The 18269-nt window shown below is 37.1% G+C and overlaps 1 protein-coding gene across 1 annotated transcript in view; it reads left to right on the forward strand.

Moving 5' to 3' along the window:
• The window catches only part of BNC2 (basonuclin zinc finger protein 2), a 438326-nt gene that overhangs the window by 280688 nt on the left and 139369 nt on the right, over positions 1-18269 (forward strand). The window contains exon 4 of the mRNA XM_090274080.1: positions 7358-7460. Coding sequence (XP_090130206.1) covers positions 7358-7460 — 103 coding nt within the window. The remainder of the gene's footprint in view (positions 1-7357; positions 7461-18269) is intronic.

Raw genomic sequence — 18269 nt, forward strand, 5'->3', positions numbered from 1 at the left:
AATTTCCCATTATGTGAATTTTTGAATGGGCTTTGTTAAGCAGACAGAATAACTTCATTGCTTCTCATTTGCTGTTACTACTGTTCTTTTAGGACTAGTGACATTTACATTGCGGTGTAACACTCTGTGAGCCCTTTTACAGTTCATTTTGTAATCACTGATGATCATTTCTTGTGAACATTGCCCAATCAGATTCAGATTTATATCTTTCTTATAAATACTGAAAACACCCACTTACTGCAACTATAGATTTAATAGTCTCATGGTCAGAGTTAGATGAGACTCCTTTGGTTTTAAAAGTTAGAAAATTTATTTGAGTATTTAAAACCGTGGATCTTTTGATTAATGCTGTACATCTATCCAGTTTACATGTTCTTGTCTCATTTTTTTGTGTGTGTTTGTTTGTCTTTAATCCTCACTCGAGGGTATGCTTATTGACTTTAGAGAGAGGGGAAGGGAAGAAGAGAGAGAGGGAGAGAAACAGTGATCAGTTGCCTCCTGTCTGCACCCCAAACCTGCAACCTAGGCATGTGCCCTGACTGGGACTCGAACCCTCCACCTTTTGGTTTATGGAATGACTTTCCAACTGAGCTACACTGGCCAGGTCTTTCTTGTCTTGTTTTGATACCTGATTGCAAAATCCTGTTGCACAACTGGTGACTATACCTTTGCTTTCATCATGGATGAGTTTTATAATCAAATAAAAGTAAATTTCTCATGTAGTTGTCCAGTTCATGTTGGTCATAAGTAAGCTCAGAAGCTGTCCACCATGAAAAAAAAATTTTTTTTTCTTTGCTCAAACTTCATAGTGACTTGGCCAAATTTAAGACACTGAAGTTCTTCTACGACAACGGTATCATACAGGTTTTTCAAGTTTTAGCCAACACTCGAACTACTTCTTCTGGAAGTTGTTTCTTTTCAATTAATATTATGTACCAGCCATGTGAAAATGGAAGGGAAAAAACCTGTCCTGAAAATTACACAGGGAGCTATTTCCTGACTTAATTATCATTACTATCATGTGAGTTCTTTAAAATCTTTGTGATAATGCTTGAATTACTGTCTTTGACTCTCATACACAAGATATATAAATGTGTGTGGAAGTCCTGTTAATTAATCTCTGTGCATCATTTTGGTCATGTACAAGATCATTCTTTTCATTCATAATGCTTGATAGCTGTTACTTTGTAATTACTGCAGTGTATTCTGTGACAATCCTGGGAAAGTTAGTTTCCATATTTTTATTGGCTTATATATATTTTAGATAGAAGTCTTTGAAGGATGAATCTCCCCCACCCCCAATAAAAATATTCATTTGGCTTTTGACACCATAGACAGTTGACTAGTTCTACATATTTATGATACCTGCATGTGACTTCCAAAGTAGAAAATTTAATTTATTAAGACATTTATTCTTTTTAAAACTAAAAACAGTGAAACTTGTCACAGATATTTATTATAGCCAATTAATTTATACACATAGATTATACCACCTAAGTTTACAGTAGAAAAACTGTGGATGCTATATTAATGATTAAACTTTTATATAATTTAGTTTTAATATTGATCATGTACTTAACTACTAAACAGTTAAAAATGACATAAATAAAATTTCCTCATCCAAGTTGTAAATCTTGGTATCCTCCCGAGAAACGAACAAGAAGAAAGTGGATTTGAGAAGGATTTTTAGTTACATATGGGAGATTTGGCCAAGGATAGGGAACACTTGAAGGGAGCTCCCTGCAAATAAGACAAAACCCAGAACAGAAATTAGTTTTATTTTTAGTAGATTGTTTGTTTGTTTTGAGGTGTGTAGGGGCCGTTTTCTTTCTGTGATTGCTCCTTCAGAGTAATGTTTCTTGTTTTATGTTTCTGTTTGTCCATGGACTTATTTTTTGGCTTTCATTATTTTGTGTCAGGTAAATTGTGTAAGTAATCCAAAACAAGGAACAGTTAATAGATTTATTAATTAGCCTTGTTTATAGGTCTTTTGTGAGGTACACTAAATATTAACTGAAGCATCTATCTGTGCTTTCCTGAGAAACGTCATTTGTGAGAAGATTGATGTTCAGTTCACATATACTTGCAGAGTTCAGTATAATAAAGTGAAAGAGACTTCACTTGTAGCAATAACAGAATCTATTATTGAGTAGGGCTTTGGAACTCATCCAGAATGCTTCCAAATGCATGCTTTTTAAATATTCAGATATAAAAGTAATACTGACCAAAACTGAACTAAATGTTTTTATATTACATTGGCCTATTTTATGTATTTGAGATATAATTATGAATATGTTTATAATATACTGATTTTAATCATATGTTTTCTTCCTTTTTCTATGATTAATAGATATGAATTGATTAGTAATTGGGAAATTCTCCCTGTCATTTAAGGGGCATGTAGCACCCATACAAACATTTCTGAATCCTCCAGTATTAAAGCTAATAATCCCTGTCACGCCCATTGTAGATCATTATAGTATGCATAATATGGCCTCACGTATGTCAAAGTGTTCATTTATTAAGACTAAATATGTGTTAAGCATTTTACAAGGTGTTGCAAAAAATATATTGGGAAGAATTATAAGGAAAAATACTTCAAATATTATATGTGGAAAGTTTCTTGAGGTCATACATGGTTTTTATTTATTGAGCTTTTACTACTGCTAGGCACAGAGCCACATGCTCTATATTCATTATTTTATTTAAGTCTTTTGACACCCTTGTGATGGTATTGTTATTGTCATTTTACAGATGAGGAAAGGGGCTCAGAGAATTATGTTCTTTTAAGTACCTTTTGAGCACCTATTATTTGCCCAACAGGTGTGTTGCCCTGCCCTGATGGGGGACAAGACAGGCCTTAATCAAATAATCATACAGATGTATAAATATAATATTTTATTTATCTATAATAGATTATAGATAAATTATAAATATAGTGTTCACAACTGTGAAAAGTGCAATGACAGAAAGATCCCTTGTGAAACAGGTGACTAATGGGGAATTCACCTTGATTTGAAGACTAGGGCAACGGCCTTGGGGAACGGATGCACTATTTGAGTTGAAGTCTGAGAGATGAGCAGGAGTGAACAGTGGCCATTTGATCGTGGGCATGGAAGGGGCTCTCCTCCATGACTGCTTCACCGCAAATGGGATTGTAACTCGAGACTTCCAATCAGAGAGTTGTCAAGCTCGCACAGACCTGGGTCTGATTCCTGAGACCTTACGAGCTGAGCAACTTTAGGCAAGGTACTTAATTGTCTCTGCCTCAGTCTCCTTATTTTGTGAAGTAAAGTGATAATAGTACCAACCTCGTGGTATTTTCTGAGGATTAAGAGTTAATGTTTTAAAGTCTAGCACAGGATCTAGAAAATGTCAATTATCCAGTAAATCTAGCTATCGTGAATAATAACATATAATAGTTTACTGTTATAAATAAATAAATCCTGCCTTTGGTAGAAGAAGCAGCAGCAATAAAAATGGAGAGATGGTGCTTCTCAGACGTGTTTAAGGGCTTCCTTCTGTTCCTAGGGTCTCTCTTCTAAACCCACTGCCTACAAACTCTGACCGTAAAGTCCTTGAGCATAAGGACTCTGCCATCTATTTCCTGCCACTTAACACAGTACTTGGCTCTAAAGTGATGATTTTTGCATAGCGATGATATTTGAAGCTGTAGGAGGGGAAGAAATTGCCAAATTAAAGAGAGAAGAGCCTGGTCATGGGAAACACCTGTATTTATTTACAGTGGAGAGAGTGAAAAGTTGCTGCCAGAAAAACTAGGATAGTTGGTCTCTATGAAGGAAAGTTAGTGCTGCAAGCTGCGTCCAGGTCTGGGAGGACAAGGAGACTAGAAAAGGTACCAGTTGTGATGAGAACATTCCTCTTGGAGAAAGCAGTTTAAGTTGCAGAATTAAGATTGAGAAAATGAAATGTAGGTAGCAGTGAAGAAGTGGAAGCAGTTGGGTGCTGGGTGCATGGATTTTTCTTTCAAGAAATCCATGGTAAAGGTAAGCAGAGGAATAATTACTTGTAATGAGTTGCAGGCTTAAGAGTTTATTATTGTTATTATTGTTAGAGGTGAGTTGGGAATGCTGGTCATGTAAGAATGGAGGGAAGAATTACAGGGTACCCTTGATGAATCAGGATCCTGGGGGAAGAGGGTGTTGATAGCCTGAGTGAGCCTGACCTACATGAGGATCCTTGTGTATTTAGGTGGGAACACTCTGACTAAACTGTCTACTTTTTTTGGTGTCCCCCTTTCCGCCACTTTGTCATCATCTCTGGATTTTCTATAGTTCATAGTGCCCAGCAGAGAGTGGGTAGCGTTCATATGTTATGTTAGCTGAATGAAGGAAGAAATGTGCTCATGAAAATGAAAGCTTACTCGTTTCTGCTCTTCCCAACTGTCTCCTTGTAAAGTATGTACATTTTTGAGGCTTAACTGACTTTGATCGTTTTATGATAATTTATTTTTTTTAAGTGTGAGTGAGTTGGCAACTGATCACATTGGTTCTATTTTATTGTGAATAAATAGTATATCAAAGTTTTATGCCATTTCAAAAATGTTATTTAGAATAAAACCTCCTTTGAAGCCACAATATTCTCTTACTCAAAATATTTATTTAGACCATATTTTTAAAATATATATAATTCCCTTAAGGAATGATTGTAGTATATATAAATCTGGATTTAAAACAAATAGACCTGGAATTCATAGAAATACAAAATGGATATTCCAGTACTTAAGCGTTTATATACAAAAGTAGTTGAGGTGTTCCAGTGTTTGTATGTTTAGGAACAGAAAGAGCAGAATTTATAAAGATGATGATCTGAGATGTTTAATTTCCAAATGTGCCAGATGTATGAAGTTATTTAAGAAGAGAAAATATTTGAATCATAAACTAGCTTAGAGTAAGTGAATCAATGATTCAACCAGTGAATAAATAAATATACATAAAAATAAAGCAGCTCCATAATCTCTTAATTTGTTCAGGTCCTGAATAAAACTATAATTAAAAAGTGTGCTTTTAGGCCCTGGCCCAATAGCTCAGTTGGTTAAAGCGACATCTCCATATGCCAAGGTAGCACTTTTGATTGATCTCCGGTCAGGGCCCGTACAAGAATCAACCAGTGAATGCATAAATAAGTGGGACAGCAAATCAATGTTTTTCTTTCTCTCTCCCATCCTCCCTCCCTATCATCTTCTCCCCCCCCCCCACTCTCTCAAATCAATAAAAATTTTAAAAGTGTGCTTTTAAACACCATGAAAAATTAGGCTATTTTTATAAAATAATTAAATACTATAAAATTAATGATTTAAAATATGTATGTCATTTGTGCCTGAGTTAACATACAGTCCATGAGAGATCACCTCTTTCTATTGGTCATTCCTTAGTTTTGGTCATGGAAGGTTTTTTGTTGTTGTTATTCTGTTTTGTTTTTTTAAGGATTTATGAAAGCTTTTATTATCACTTCAGATTATATAAATACTTTAATGTCAATTTGGTTGTCATATCTGAATTTATAATTGCTTAGTTTGCAAGGGCTTGTTTTTAGTAGAAACACTGATCTCTAAACTGTTTTGCTCTGATCATGCTTCAATCAAGTTGTGAGTTCATTAACTAATCATGTTATTTAAAGAAGCTACTTCTAACCTGGGATGTTGTAGTGTATTTAGTTGGTAACTATTGAAGTTAAGAAATTTTGGGAGAAACATTTCCCCTTCTAACCTGCAAATCCATATATTATTCTTGCTTAGTCAGCGTCTGCTTTTGTGTTTCTATTATTACTAATTCCTTGAATCACTAATACATATAGCAAAGTTTTACAACCTAGCTAATGTGTAATTGGATGGTTGAGAGTGAAAGAGACTCTGAAATATCAAGCAGATTATACAATTCAGTATTTCACTATTGGTAATAGAGGAGCAAATTAGGGATGGAGGTGAAGTAAGAAAGGAGTCTTCACTGCGGACTCTAACACTGGAAACTGAATAAAAGCCTACAGATTTAATGTTCATTAATGAAAGAAAAATATTTTAAACTTGTCTGATCCAAAACATAGGGAAAAGGAGTAGCCTCTTCAGTCTTATCATTGGCTCAGTGATATTAATGAAATCTTAAGTACTGTCTGTTACAAATGAAACAGTTTATATAAAAATCCAAACGATTCCAGGAATATGAGCACCTGAAGGTATGTAAGTGAGCATAGCTTTGAGGCAGAGAATTACAGTTTCAGGGAGCCACATGCCTCTGCCTTCTTTCCCCTTCACCCAAATCAGCAGTCATTGATTGCATATAAAGCTGTAGAGAGATCTTTTCCTGGCAGTTCAGGTAGTAGTTACAGTAGATTGTTAATCTGTGAATGATCAGACTAAATCCCTTCTGTCTTCAGAATTTTCATGCAAATTAGAGCTAAATGTGTGAGATAAATTTATTAACTGTAGTCTAGGGCATAGGTCAGCTTTAGCACAATTCTTAAGTATAGGTTTTTATCCATAAAAAAGTTACACTTCATTTATGCTAATTTTCAGTGGATTCACTTTATAATATAAACTGGTGAGATGATTTTTAAAGTACTTCTACAGAAATGAAAGATTTTTTAGTGTGTTTTTCAGTTTTCTAAGATACAACTGATTTGTTCCAGGTGTAAAATGTTCTCATAAATGGCTTCTCCAATTCTATATCTGACCTTAAAACAAACTTAGACTTGTTTTCTTACATCACCATTAAAATAAAAGGAGGGTTGTTTTGTATCTTTCAAAATAGGAATGAAAGTGAAATTCATATATCAAGGGGTGAGGCAAGGAACTGGAAAGTAATAAGTAATGCTGGAAATATACAGTATACTAGGTCTTTTGGGGCCAATGGAGTGTCTTTCAAATGTCTTTGAAAGAGTAACAAAATATTTAAGTGAAACTCAGCAGAAGAAAAGTAGTATCCTAATAATATTTACATGTTTTGTTTTACTTTTATCAACATTTCACTTGAACATTGTCGTATTTAAATTATATTTTTTGCATTATTGCTTAATGGGTAAACTTAAATGGGATTAGCCGCAATATTTTTATCTCTTTTGGATCCTGATGTTATAAATCCAGCATATTGTAGAATGAATAACCCTTTATTCTTATTCTTCTCTATGTTTCTAAGTTAAAGGTTACATAGGAATGACATGAAATGTTCTATTAGTGAATGAGCCTTGTTTTCTTGTTTTTTAATAAGAGATTTTGTTGGCATCAAAAGTCTCCAGGCCCCTACCAACATGAAGACTTTAAAAATGCTACTTACTAAAATGTGGAAGAAATGTAGTGCCTTTGAATAGATGCTAATGCTTTATTCCCTTCTTTATTTTTCAGGCCATCCGTTGCACACTGGTAAACTGCACGTGTGAATGTTTTCAGCCGGGGAAGATTAACCTGAGGACTTGCGATCAGTGTAAACATGGCTGGGTGGCACATGGTGAGGAAAATCTGAACCTTTCTTTCCGTCCTTGTTATGTTCTTGTGAATGTGTGTGTTTTTTTAGAGCAATCACTGGTCTGGAGAAGAGAGGGGTCAGCTGTGCTCCAAGTGTCAGCCAGCATTCTTCCTGTAGCTCTCAAATAGCATATTTTCAGCTCCAAGACATAAGGCTTAGGTGAGCAGCTCTCAACAGAAGGGTGAGATGTTTATAGGACACTTGGGCCATGGAATTCTGACCGAACATAGCAGCAGCCAGCAATCATCCGGCATGATGGCAACTCAGACATACCACAGTTGGTCTTCCAGGGCCTAAACGTCAGTCCTTTTTGCGTGAGGACAGCTTCAAGATGACTGCTCACCCTTGTCATATGCTTTAGGGGCTGAATTTCTCCTCCCAGATGTTAAATTTTGTATGACCTAAGGTGGGTGACAAAAGTGAACGGGAATACTGTTTGGCTGGTATCTGAGAAAATAATCTATAACTAACCCCTTTCAGTTGTGTTGGGATCAGAGGTAGCCAGTATTGGTAGCATGTGACCTCTGTGTAGGTATGTGTTGGGGGCGAGGATCACCCATGGCAAGGCTGTAAAGGGTTGAGGCTTTTTGCCAGATGCACAGAGCTGTTCTGTCAACGTGTCATAGCATTTCACTTGTTCTTATATATGGTTTATGCTTTTTACATGTAGGCAAAAGGAGGCTTATAAATAAGCAGAGATATTTTCTTCACTTCCTAGGCTATAGAATTTTAGAAGATAGATAATGTTTGTAAAAGAAATTTTGGCTTGAGATTTCTTTGGCAGCCTGGGGCATTGGCTCTTAAGTGGACATATTCTTCATTCCCAAGCAGTGTCAAATATCCGGTAGGTTGTATTTTTATAAATGTCATGTTATTATAGCAAGATCTGAGGTAACACCGCCAGGCCATGCCTTGAAATACTTTTAATTTATCATGTACCTTGCTTGTTATGGCACGTATGTTGGCCTTGTAGGGACATTTAAGCCATGTTTCTATGAGGTAGGGAGAGAGAAGGTAGTCATAGTAGTAGGAGGGGAATATGCTGGAAGGACTGTGCCTGGCAGACATCGCCACAATCCTTCAGTGCCCTCTGGGATAAGCTCTTTCCTGCTTCAGTTGAAGGCCAACATCTGTAACAACCCTCAGTCCAGTTGTGAACAACAGATGAGATGCTGTTACTTATACGCTGTCTGTCTTTGTTACTACATTTGTTGACTTCTTCTCTTTCTCTGTATTAGTTTGCTAGGGCTGCCATAACAAAATACCACAGTCTGTGTGGCTTTCACATCAGACATTTATGAAAACTACAAGTCCAAAATCAGGGTGTTGTCAAGGTTGGTTTCATTCTGAGAACTCTCTTCTTAGCTTGCAGGTAGCTACCCTCTCTGTGCCCTCAAATGATCTTTCCTCTGTGCGCACACATCCCTGATGTGCCTGTGTATGTGCATTTTCTTTTCTTATAAGGACACCAGTCAGATTGGATTAGGGACTATTCTCCTGACTTCATTTCAACTTAGTCACCTCTTTAAAGGCCGTATCTCTAAATACAGTCGCATTCTGTAGTACTGGAGGTTAAGGCTTCAATATATGAATTTGGAGGGAACACAGTTCAGTCCATAACACTTTCTAAATATCCTTCTTAACCTGAAGAAGTATTGGCTTTGCTAGGTAATAGGTACAGAGCTTACGTCCCAAACCCTTCAAGAAAACTGGAGGTGGTATTGGGTTGAATCCTGGCTCTACAACTTCAATGGAATTAGTTAACATCTCTACATCTCGGGGTTTTTTTAACCTATAATATAAGATTAGTAATACGTACCTTGTAGGATTAGTGTAAGAATTAGAGATAAAGCATATGAAGCTTTTAAAATAAACAATACATGGTACAAGTAACAGACCAGACAATGGATGAACAATAAAGGGGAGTAAGCCACTAAACAAAGGATTTTTCATTTATTCACTCTCATTTTTTCCAAAGCCATCTGTGCTACCATCATCTATCTGCTGTGTTGGCCTTGTGAGGATAAGAGTTTACTGTATCACCAGTTTGTTCTTTCTCTCCAACTTCCATGTGCATATTACATTAGTAATGAAAGGGGGTCGGGGGAAGCAATATTTCTTCCTCCTTGAACAACATAAATCATTCCTGGCCAATGGTTGTTTCTAAGGCTTTCTAAAGGATGTAATTTTTCACCAAACTTGAATAAGGTATTTCTGTTATATCAAACTCTGCTTTTCCTACTAAGTCATTATAAACTCTATGATTCTGGGATATTAATGTTGGACTTTTTCAGATTTCGCTTTCCTTACCGCCATTATCACTTTGACCTCTCTTTTCCCCAACACACGAATATGTCTATACACAATTCAAAATATGTACACACAGATATATGAATCCCACTTTTCCCCCATGGATGAGCAAATATAACAGTGAAGGCTTAGCTTCTAACTTTTGAGTTGGCGGTGGGATGAGAGCACCCACTCCTTTTGCCTTTAGCATTTCAACGAATTCCTTCATTCTCTCCCTGTGCACAGAAACCCTGAAGTCATGTCTCCATTTATTTCTGCTCAGAGGTGAAACAGTCGTCTTCCTGGCTGCCTTACATAGTACAGTGTCATATGTGTAGGATAAGGAGGAAAGCATCTTGTTTTTTTGTAGTGAAAAATTTTAAGTGGATGAAACACAATAAGACCACCAAGATCTCATAGGAGGGTTTCATTGCAGTACTGAACACATTCCACCTTAATTATACCGGAAAAAAAAAAAGGAAATTTCTTATGTTTGCTATTGAAAAATAACCAAATGCCAAAATCAAGTATTCTTTACAGAAAAAAGAATTTTTAGAAAAAAATTTGGCCTCTTTTGAGTAAATGTCTTTCTGTATCTCCTTTGTTAGCAACATCTTCAGTTTCTTTATAAGATGTTGGATTTCATGTGTCATTGTACATTTTATGTGTGTGTATGTGTGTATATATATATATACACAACGTATACATGTACATACATGCATGCACACTCACTTCATTACTTTGCAAATTGCTTCTCAAACATACTTGAATTGTTGGCATTAGCAGCTTTACAAAAACCTTGAGGAGGCAGTTTAAAAAAATTAAAGAGAATGGGTGATTAATTTATCATACTATAACTATAGCAGTTTACAAATTGCTTCCTTGAAATCTTTAACACCATTGACTTAAGGGAATGAGGGGGAACTCCCCCACAAAAAAAGAAAAAAGAAAAGTTCCTTGAATATAAATAGATATTTCCTTTTGAATTAACAAAGGATTTCCTGCCCTTTTCCCTCCATTAATGAATTTCAACTCGTTCACTTTAATAATAGAAATCAGGGCTTTATTGCATTCAACTTCATTTAAAACTAGCTTTTTGGGGTATAGAATGTCCTTGCTTGTAGCGTTTAGTAACTTAATTGGTATGGCAGAAATGGCCCAGTTTCTAATTTTGTCGTATTTCTGTTTAGAGTTCTTGGATAAAGGACTTCAGCATATTGCCACTTAATTCACTTAGCAACTACATACTTTTTTTCTCCTCTGTTTTGCATTGTCTTTTCTATGTTTTTCCTTCATTCACTATAGTGATCAGAGTGATTCTTAGGGAGAAAAAAAAGCATATCCTACAAATTTTAATTGTTCTTGGTTCAAAAGTGCCAAAAGAAGATACCAGGTTTCTTTTCCGGTGACATAAATGTTTATATGTTTATGTTGGTAGAAATTTCATTTTGTTGTGTTTTAACCATTTCCCACCATACTAGAGTAGTAATCCTTCCATTCACAGATTTGAAGCTTCAGCCAAAGATTTCACATAGTCTTAGGAGTTAACAAGTATTACCAGTGTATCCTCAATGTTAGATAGGAGTGGGGGAGGGAGGAGAGTACTCCCTAGTCAGCATTTTCCTTTGAGAAATCTTCTAATAAGAAGTGTTACCAGTAGGACTTTGTTGCCTTTTTAAAAACTGGAGACCTGATGAAAAGTTAAGAACTATTGTACTTAACCCATTTTTATTTATTACTTGCAAATTAGTTTTAATGTCCATAGTTTAGACGAAGACTAATATAAAGTAGTAAACATTTTTATTTTTTATTTTTAGTAGTAAAATTTTTTAAAAAGTGAACTATTTCTAAATGATTTTAGGAAATATTTAATGATAGTCCAAAACATCTGGAAACTTTTTTTTAAATCAAACATTTGATAAAAGAGGTGGAAAGATTTTAAAAAGGTAATTTTTTCCTTTATTAGATTGGTAAATTTTACTTCTGACAAAGGCCATTTGTTACCTTAAGAAAAAATCCACTGTTTCTTGGTATGTCTAATAAGCATTTGGCAACGATTTGAGGCTTGATGAATAAGAGATATATTACATAGTTTAATGAACCCCACAGCAGCTTTCTTGGTACAAATTATTTTCTTCGTAGAATACTTAGACTGTAAACCAATAAAATGTGCCATTCCAACAAACTGTGATACTGGGATTTTCATTCACTTGTAAACAATCTGAACTAACACTAGTTATTTACTTTGGCTGAGGTCTGCCTGTGAGAATGCTTAATGCACTGGAATTCTTGAGACCTTTTTTTTATTGTGTTCCATAAATGTGATTTCTCTTTACTATTTGTAGTTCATTCAAGGAAAAGATAGTCCTTCTTTATCACTTTAATTATTTGCTCATCAAGCCAGCTACTTTCCTGCCAGTTTCCAAACTATTCAGGTTTTTTCTTTTTTCTTTTCTTTTTTTTAATGTCAAATAAGCAGGCTTGGCCTGCATCATATGGACCATCAATCAATAGATATTTATTAAACATACATCATATGTGAAGTACTATGCCAGGTATTCTTCAGTTCTTTATTTCTGTGTCATAGGAAATGGTGAGCAGTATAAAGTTAATTTAGTGTCATATAGGAACCAGCTTTATGGTTTAATGTACTGTAAGACTTAATATTCATATAATCCATTAATTTCAAACCTTTCTTTTTCATAATTCACTGGAAGTAATTTTTCTTTCCCTTTTTTTTTTTTTTTTTTTTCCCAGCATCACTGAATTTGAATTCTCAGCTCTGTACTTGATATGTCCTATCTGAACAGGGGTATTTATCTCTATAAGTATCCCTCACACAAATTGAAAATATCAGATGTGGTATACACCTAAAACTAATTCAGTGTTATTATATGTCAGTTATATCTCAATTTTAAAAAAGACATAAAAGAAGACAATATAGGACATACCTTTAAATTTGAATTTTGGGTAAACAATGAAATATATATTTATATACAAATATAAATATATATATTTAATATAAGCATGTACCATGCAAATTTAGCTGAGTGTCTGTGTTTTCATTAGCTAAGTCTGCCAAGCATATGCCTAAAAGAAAATCATAATTAGGCCTAATTTGCATAAACCAGGGCCATCAATTGGTTGTGAATGTTCTATAATCAAAAACCTTTTGGTTAGGTCAGTCCTACACTTAGAATCACGAGATCTCTGTGTTCAGTTTACAAATTTCTCAAATTTGTTGGTGGCATGATGTTTTATGAGGACTTCAGCAGGGTAAATCAAAAGTAGTAATTTTTCATTTTAACCAATGAAAGGTCCCATGTCTTTACTACTTGTCCCAGTCTATGGTCTTCTTATGAATTGTCTGAACATCTGTGAAAGTAGTTTATCCCCAGCTGGCAACACTGTAGTATTCTCCCTGATGTGAGCCCAAAAGCTAGTATAACTTAATAGTAGTAACGTTTCCATCCCTACCCTTTTTTCTTCCCTAGTCTTCTCCCTTTCCCACCCCAAATAGGTCATAAGCAATGAAGTATGACATTTCTATGGCCCTGGCTGGTTTGGCTCAGTGGATTGAGCGTCGGCCTGCGAGCTAAGTGTCGCTGGTTCGATCTTCCAGTCAGGGCACATCAGAGAAGGAAAACTCTGACTCCAAAAAACCTCCGCTGCCTTGCGGCATACCTCTTCAGGGGAAAGGCTAAGGGAGTAAACCCCGACAGAAAATCCGGAGCCGGAGTCCCTAAGGCGGTTTGACGTTGTAGTCAACACCGGCAACTCCTGCGGCGCACCTGAAGCCAAGCTGTATTGACTCCGTCTTTCCCTTGGATCCTTCAGCTGCGAAGAGAGGGGGGGTCTCCTGCATGGGCAACAGCAGACCCTCCATATCACCCTGCCCAGGCTCTGTAGCTTCAGCTTCACTGGAGAGGACACTCCAGCGTCATCGCAAGATGTCGATTCAACACGGGAGGAGACAGATACCGTGTCACTCCCGAGTCGGACTGCACAACCATTCTTGGCGGTGCAGATAGACTCTTTAAGAAGCTACACCATCGTCTCTCGAGACGGACGGCTGCCGACGACGATGACATTTCTATGACATCATGCTTATTCGGAGTAACTCAGAAGCAGTTTCTGTAAGATAATTTGTAAATTTGTCAAGATCCAGAGAGGAGGGTGAACAAAATCGAGTTTCCTCTGACAAAGGAAAGGAGTGCTTCCAGAGGTGAACCTACAAGAAAGCACTAGCCTCCCTCTGACTGCCTTGGAGATTACCCCAAGAAGAGTGAATTTTGCTTTGGGAGAAAATTGTTGCAGGGGATTATTCAGGATTTAATGAAAAATGTAAGGAAGGTATTAACATAAATCCTTAGCACAGGGAAATACATGCGGGCTTCCCAGTGAATACAGGCAAAGTGAGAAGTTGGGCCTTTAGGAAGACGTAGGTAAGTGTTCATGCTTCTGGGGCTTTGCTTGGAAACATGAGGATAGATAGAAACACCACAGTCCTCTTCCCTGGTACTGTGGCTTGGAAAAGAATGGAACCCTAATGCTTTCTAGTAGTCTTAGTTCGTCCAGTTTGTGCTCTGAAACCTGGCCGTCCCTACCTACAAAATTCTCTTTTAATTAGGGAAACCAGCTTTTAGCTGCCTCCTAGCTCTGGTGAGGCAGCTGGGCATTGCTATTTCCATGGACAAAGTCCCTGATCATTTTTCCACTTATTTCTATTGTAGAGAGTAAAAACAAGGTCATTTTCCTGCTTGGCACGGGGTTTTCTTTGCTTGAACTGAGGGCATGGTACCCTCTTCTGCTTCTCTCTTTTACTCCCTGATCACCACTGATCAGTTTTAAAGGGAGAACATCCCCACAACCGCGAAGGTTCGGTGCTTGATTAATGGCATTAACTGTATTCTTAGTGTGTCCCTGACGTGCTTATTTTGACGTTTCTTTGCCTGCCCACCTTTCAGATGGTGCTTTGAACTCCCTAAAAAAAAATTCTTTTTTTTTTTTTACTCACAACACAAACAATGCCTCCCCTTCAAAATCTTGGGCTCTCTGCCTTTTAGCTCTCCAGATTTTTTTTTCCCTAGCTCTATTTTATTCAGCTGGAACATGAGGTGGACCTGGTAAATTCTGGCCTCTAAAATGCACCGCAACCATCCACTGCTGAGGAGTTTCTAGGGAGGATCTTGACATTGAAACATAGGAAGCGGGAGCCCCAGCCTGTAAAAAAGCTTCAGGTGCACAAGGGGAGGCACCACAGAAAAGTTTTAAGTTCCCATCCTGGCTCTACCACTTACTATTCGTAGAACCCTGGTCAAGTTATGTAATCTGTTTTCTCATCTGTGAAATGATAAGGCCTATTTTTAGAGTTCTTCCTAGGATTACATGAGGTAATCCACTTAGTAACTATTAATTGTTTTCATTATTAAATGCTTACTGAAGTGAAACTTCAACCTTGAGGATATAACAGGCATGTTTAGATTAGTTTAGTGGATACAAGTTGGGTGTGGCCAGGCCAGTGGTCAAATCCCATTGTAGTCTCTAGTTAGTAGGCCCCGATTCTTTTATCTAGAAATTCAAATAATAATAGGAATATACCTAACTATCACAGTGAGTTTTTGAAGAGGATTAAATGAAAGACTGGACATAAAGTTATGATAATGTCTAGAGCCTCACCTTAGGTGCAAGTGTGGAAGGTGACCGTGTGAGCTCCCTTCTTCCCGGGGAGGTTTCTTCAGTGCCCCAGTGGCAGTCTAGGTCACCAATTCTTTTGACTGTGGGGCCAAGTGTTCCCCAGGTGAATTTGTTCTTTTTTTCCAGCAAATCTGGGACCATTCCATAGCTCCCATTTGCCTTCAAATTTCTTTAAAAAAAAATTTTTTTTTTTAATTTTATTTATTTATTTTTAGAGAGAGGGGAATGGAGGGAAAGATAGAGGGAGGGAAACTTGATGTGAGAGAGAAACATTGTGTGGTTGCCTCCCGCAGGTCCCCAGCCCGCGATCCAGGCATATGCCCTGACTGGGAATTGGACCGGTGACCTTTTGGTTTGCAGGATGATGCCCAACCCACTGAGCCACACCAGCCAGAGCTCTCTTAAAATTTCATTCGAGCCCTTATTTGAATAGAAGTAGGAAACATTTTATCCCAGAAGTCACATTACAAGAGGTACAGACCAGTTGAAATGAATTGTAGGAACACTTACGTACTGAAAGTCCAAAAACCAGAAGTAGGTGAATTTTAAACAGCTTAAAGCTACTTTTGCCTATTTTCACACCTATATTCTTGCATGTGAAATGCTTTGATGGGCTAACCACTTTATCATTTTATTGCCCTTTATTACATCATAAATTTTTATATCTTGCTAACAATCTTACAGGAAACTTAATTGTTTATAGGAACATCTTAATTAACTGGAGTTCACCAGGGTAAGCAGAACACAGATTGAAGGGGTTTATAAATAAAATACACTGGACTCCTCTCATTTTACTCAGGATGTCCTATTTAGATAAACTAGGAGATTCTGTTGGGTTATAAGGACACAATATACCTCCGCAGTATCATGTTGATGCTCTCAGTTATGCTTACTTTTCTTTTGTGTCATAGTAATGACTTCTTCCAACTGGGACATGTCCCTCTCCCCCTTTTTATTGAAGAGTGAAATGCCCGAATGAATTAAATACGATACTCTGGAAGAATTCTGACTTGTATACTGGGAGGCACAAAATGTCATTTATGCGACCCATTCCCTACCAGGCTCCGGCTCCTTGCACGATGTGTGTTTGTAACTCTTCCAAAATTTCTTGAATTAATCTGTTACTAGTTAGTGAGCATACAGCCAGAGCATCATATGGAAAGTATTTTAAGGAGTAACTGCCACAACTGGATAGACTCATAAGCAGTATCTGTCAACGGGCCCCTATAGTAAGATCCCTCTCTCCTTGGAGCTGCTCTTTGAGACCTAGGGACAGCCCTACTTTGGCTTCCTAGGCCTCCCACCCTTCTTGTGTGATCAAGTGACACTACAAATGCAAGTGCACACCCATCCGGTTGAAAGCAGTGGACTTGCTGGGCCTTAAATTCAAGTGGGGCTAAGGAATGCCAAAGCAACTCTAGAACTGGCGCTTCAATAAGGAAACTACTCTTGTGTATTTGAGCACTTGAAGTGTGTCTAGTCCAAACTGAGAGAGGTTGTAAAGTATATACTGGATTTTAGAAACACAATCTTTAAATATGTGTGTGTGTGTGTGTGTGCGCGCGCGTGCGCGCGTGCATGTGCGTGTATATATTTCGATAATTGTTCTTATATTGCTTACATATTGACGGTATTTTAATGTGTATTAAATTTCTTTGAAATAAAATGTTTTTAAAAAAATAGTTTTATTATTTTTCACTCTTTAAATGAGATTAGAAAAATGAAAATTACACATGTGACTTGAATTATATTTCTATTAGACATGGCTGTGCTAGGCCCTAGGTGTGGAGAACCAAAGCCAGGTTAAGTGGTTTGCAGGTAGAGTGGTTCAAATTGGTGTTGAGAATCCTAAAAACCAAAATCCAGGATCTTGCCCTCCCTTCACTCATCACTGTAAACTCTTTCCAGTCTTTTGTGCTTTCACACTTGGCACACTGTTGCTCCTCTCCAGTCTTTCTTCTGCCCTGGTCATCAGGAGCAATTGTATTCCCTTCTCAATACTCGCTGAACTTGACCTAAACCAGAAGGGTAGTTTCTGTGGAATGCTGACTTCTCCACTAGTAGGGAGCTCAGGGAGGGCCCTTCCTAATCTCAGTGTGCTGATACCAACCACAACATCTCCCACTTGGGAGCACCTGGAACAAAGGTTTATGGCAACTCTTAAAAGTGTATCTAAAAGTCTCTGATTTCTAATTGCCAGTTTCTTTTTCCAGCAGAGTCTTCTCATTTTGAGTGGTAAGCACAGCCTGCAAACACCTTGCCTGTAGTCCCATTTCTGCATTTCTCTTTTCCAGCCCTCTGTTTTCACCTTTGCTGTTTCCTTCTGTGTCTTCAGACAAGAAAACAAGTGAAAGGTAGGTGGGAGGGTTTAGTAGCCTAACTAACCAGGAAGTATATTTTAGAGAAGTTGAACTTATTTGATCATTAACAGATGTTGGCATTTTTGCTTTATTCAAAAGATAGTCTTGAGTGAAGTATCTTCATTTTTATTTAGTAGTTCTTCAATACTTGTTTGCCTGCAAAAATCTGAGGGTAAGAAATTCTTCCCTCTCCACTTTTGGCTGTTTATGTTTTCTACGATTAGTGAAAATTAAAAAACAGATCAACATATAAGAAAACACCTGTTTGGCTTGGAAAAATTGGCCAGGGAGGTCTTTTTCCTGACAGGCCAAAAGCGACCATCACAGGGCCCCTTATTTAAAAAAAAAAAAAAAAAAACACTTTTTTTTTTTTCTGTTTCATGTGAGCATTGGCAGAAACTCTGACAAGCAGTTCTTCATATTTTATTATGTTCTTGTCTGCAGA

This window comes from Furipterus horrens, unplaced genomic scaffold (assembly GCF_987537825.1).
Source record: "Furipterus horrens unplaced genomic scaffold, mFurHor1.1.pri manual_scaffold_4, whole genome shotgun sequence".
Classification (NCBI taxonomy): domain Eukaryota; kingdom Metazoa; phylum Chordata; class Mammalia; order Chiroptera; family Furipteridae; genus Furipterus; species Furipterus horrens.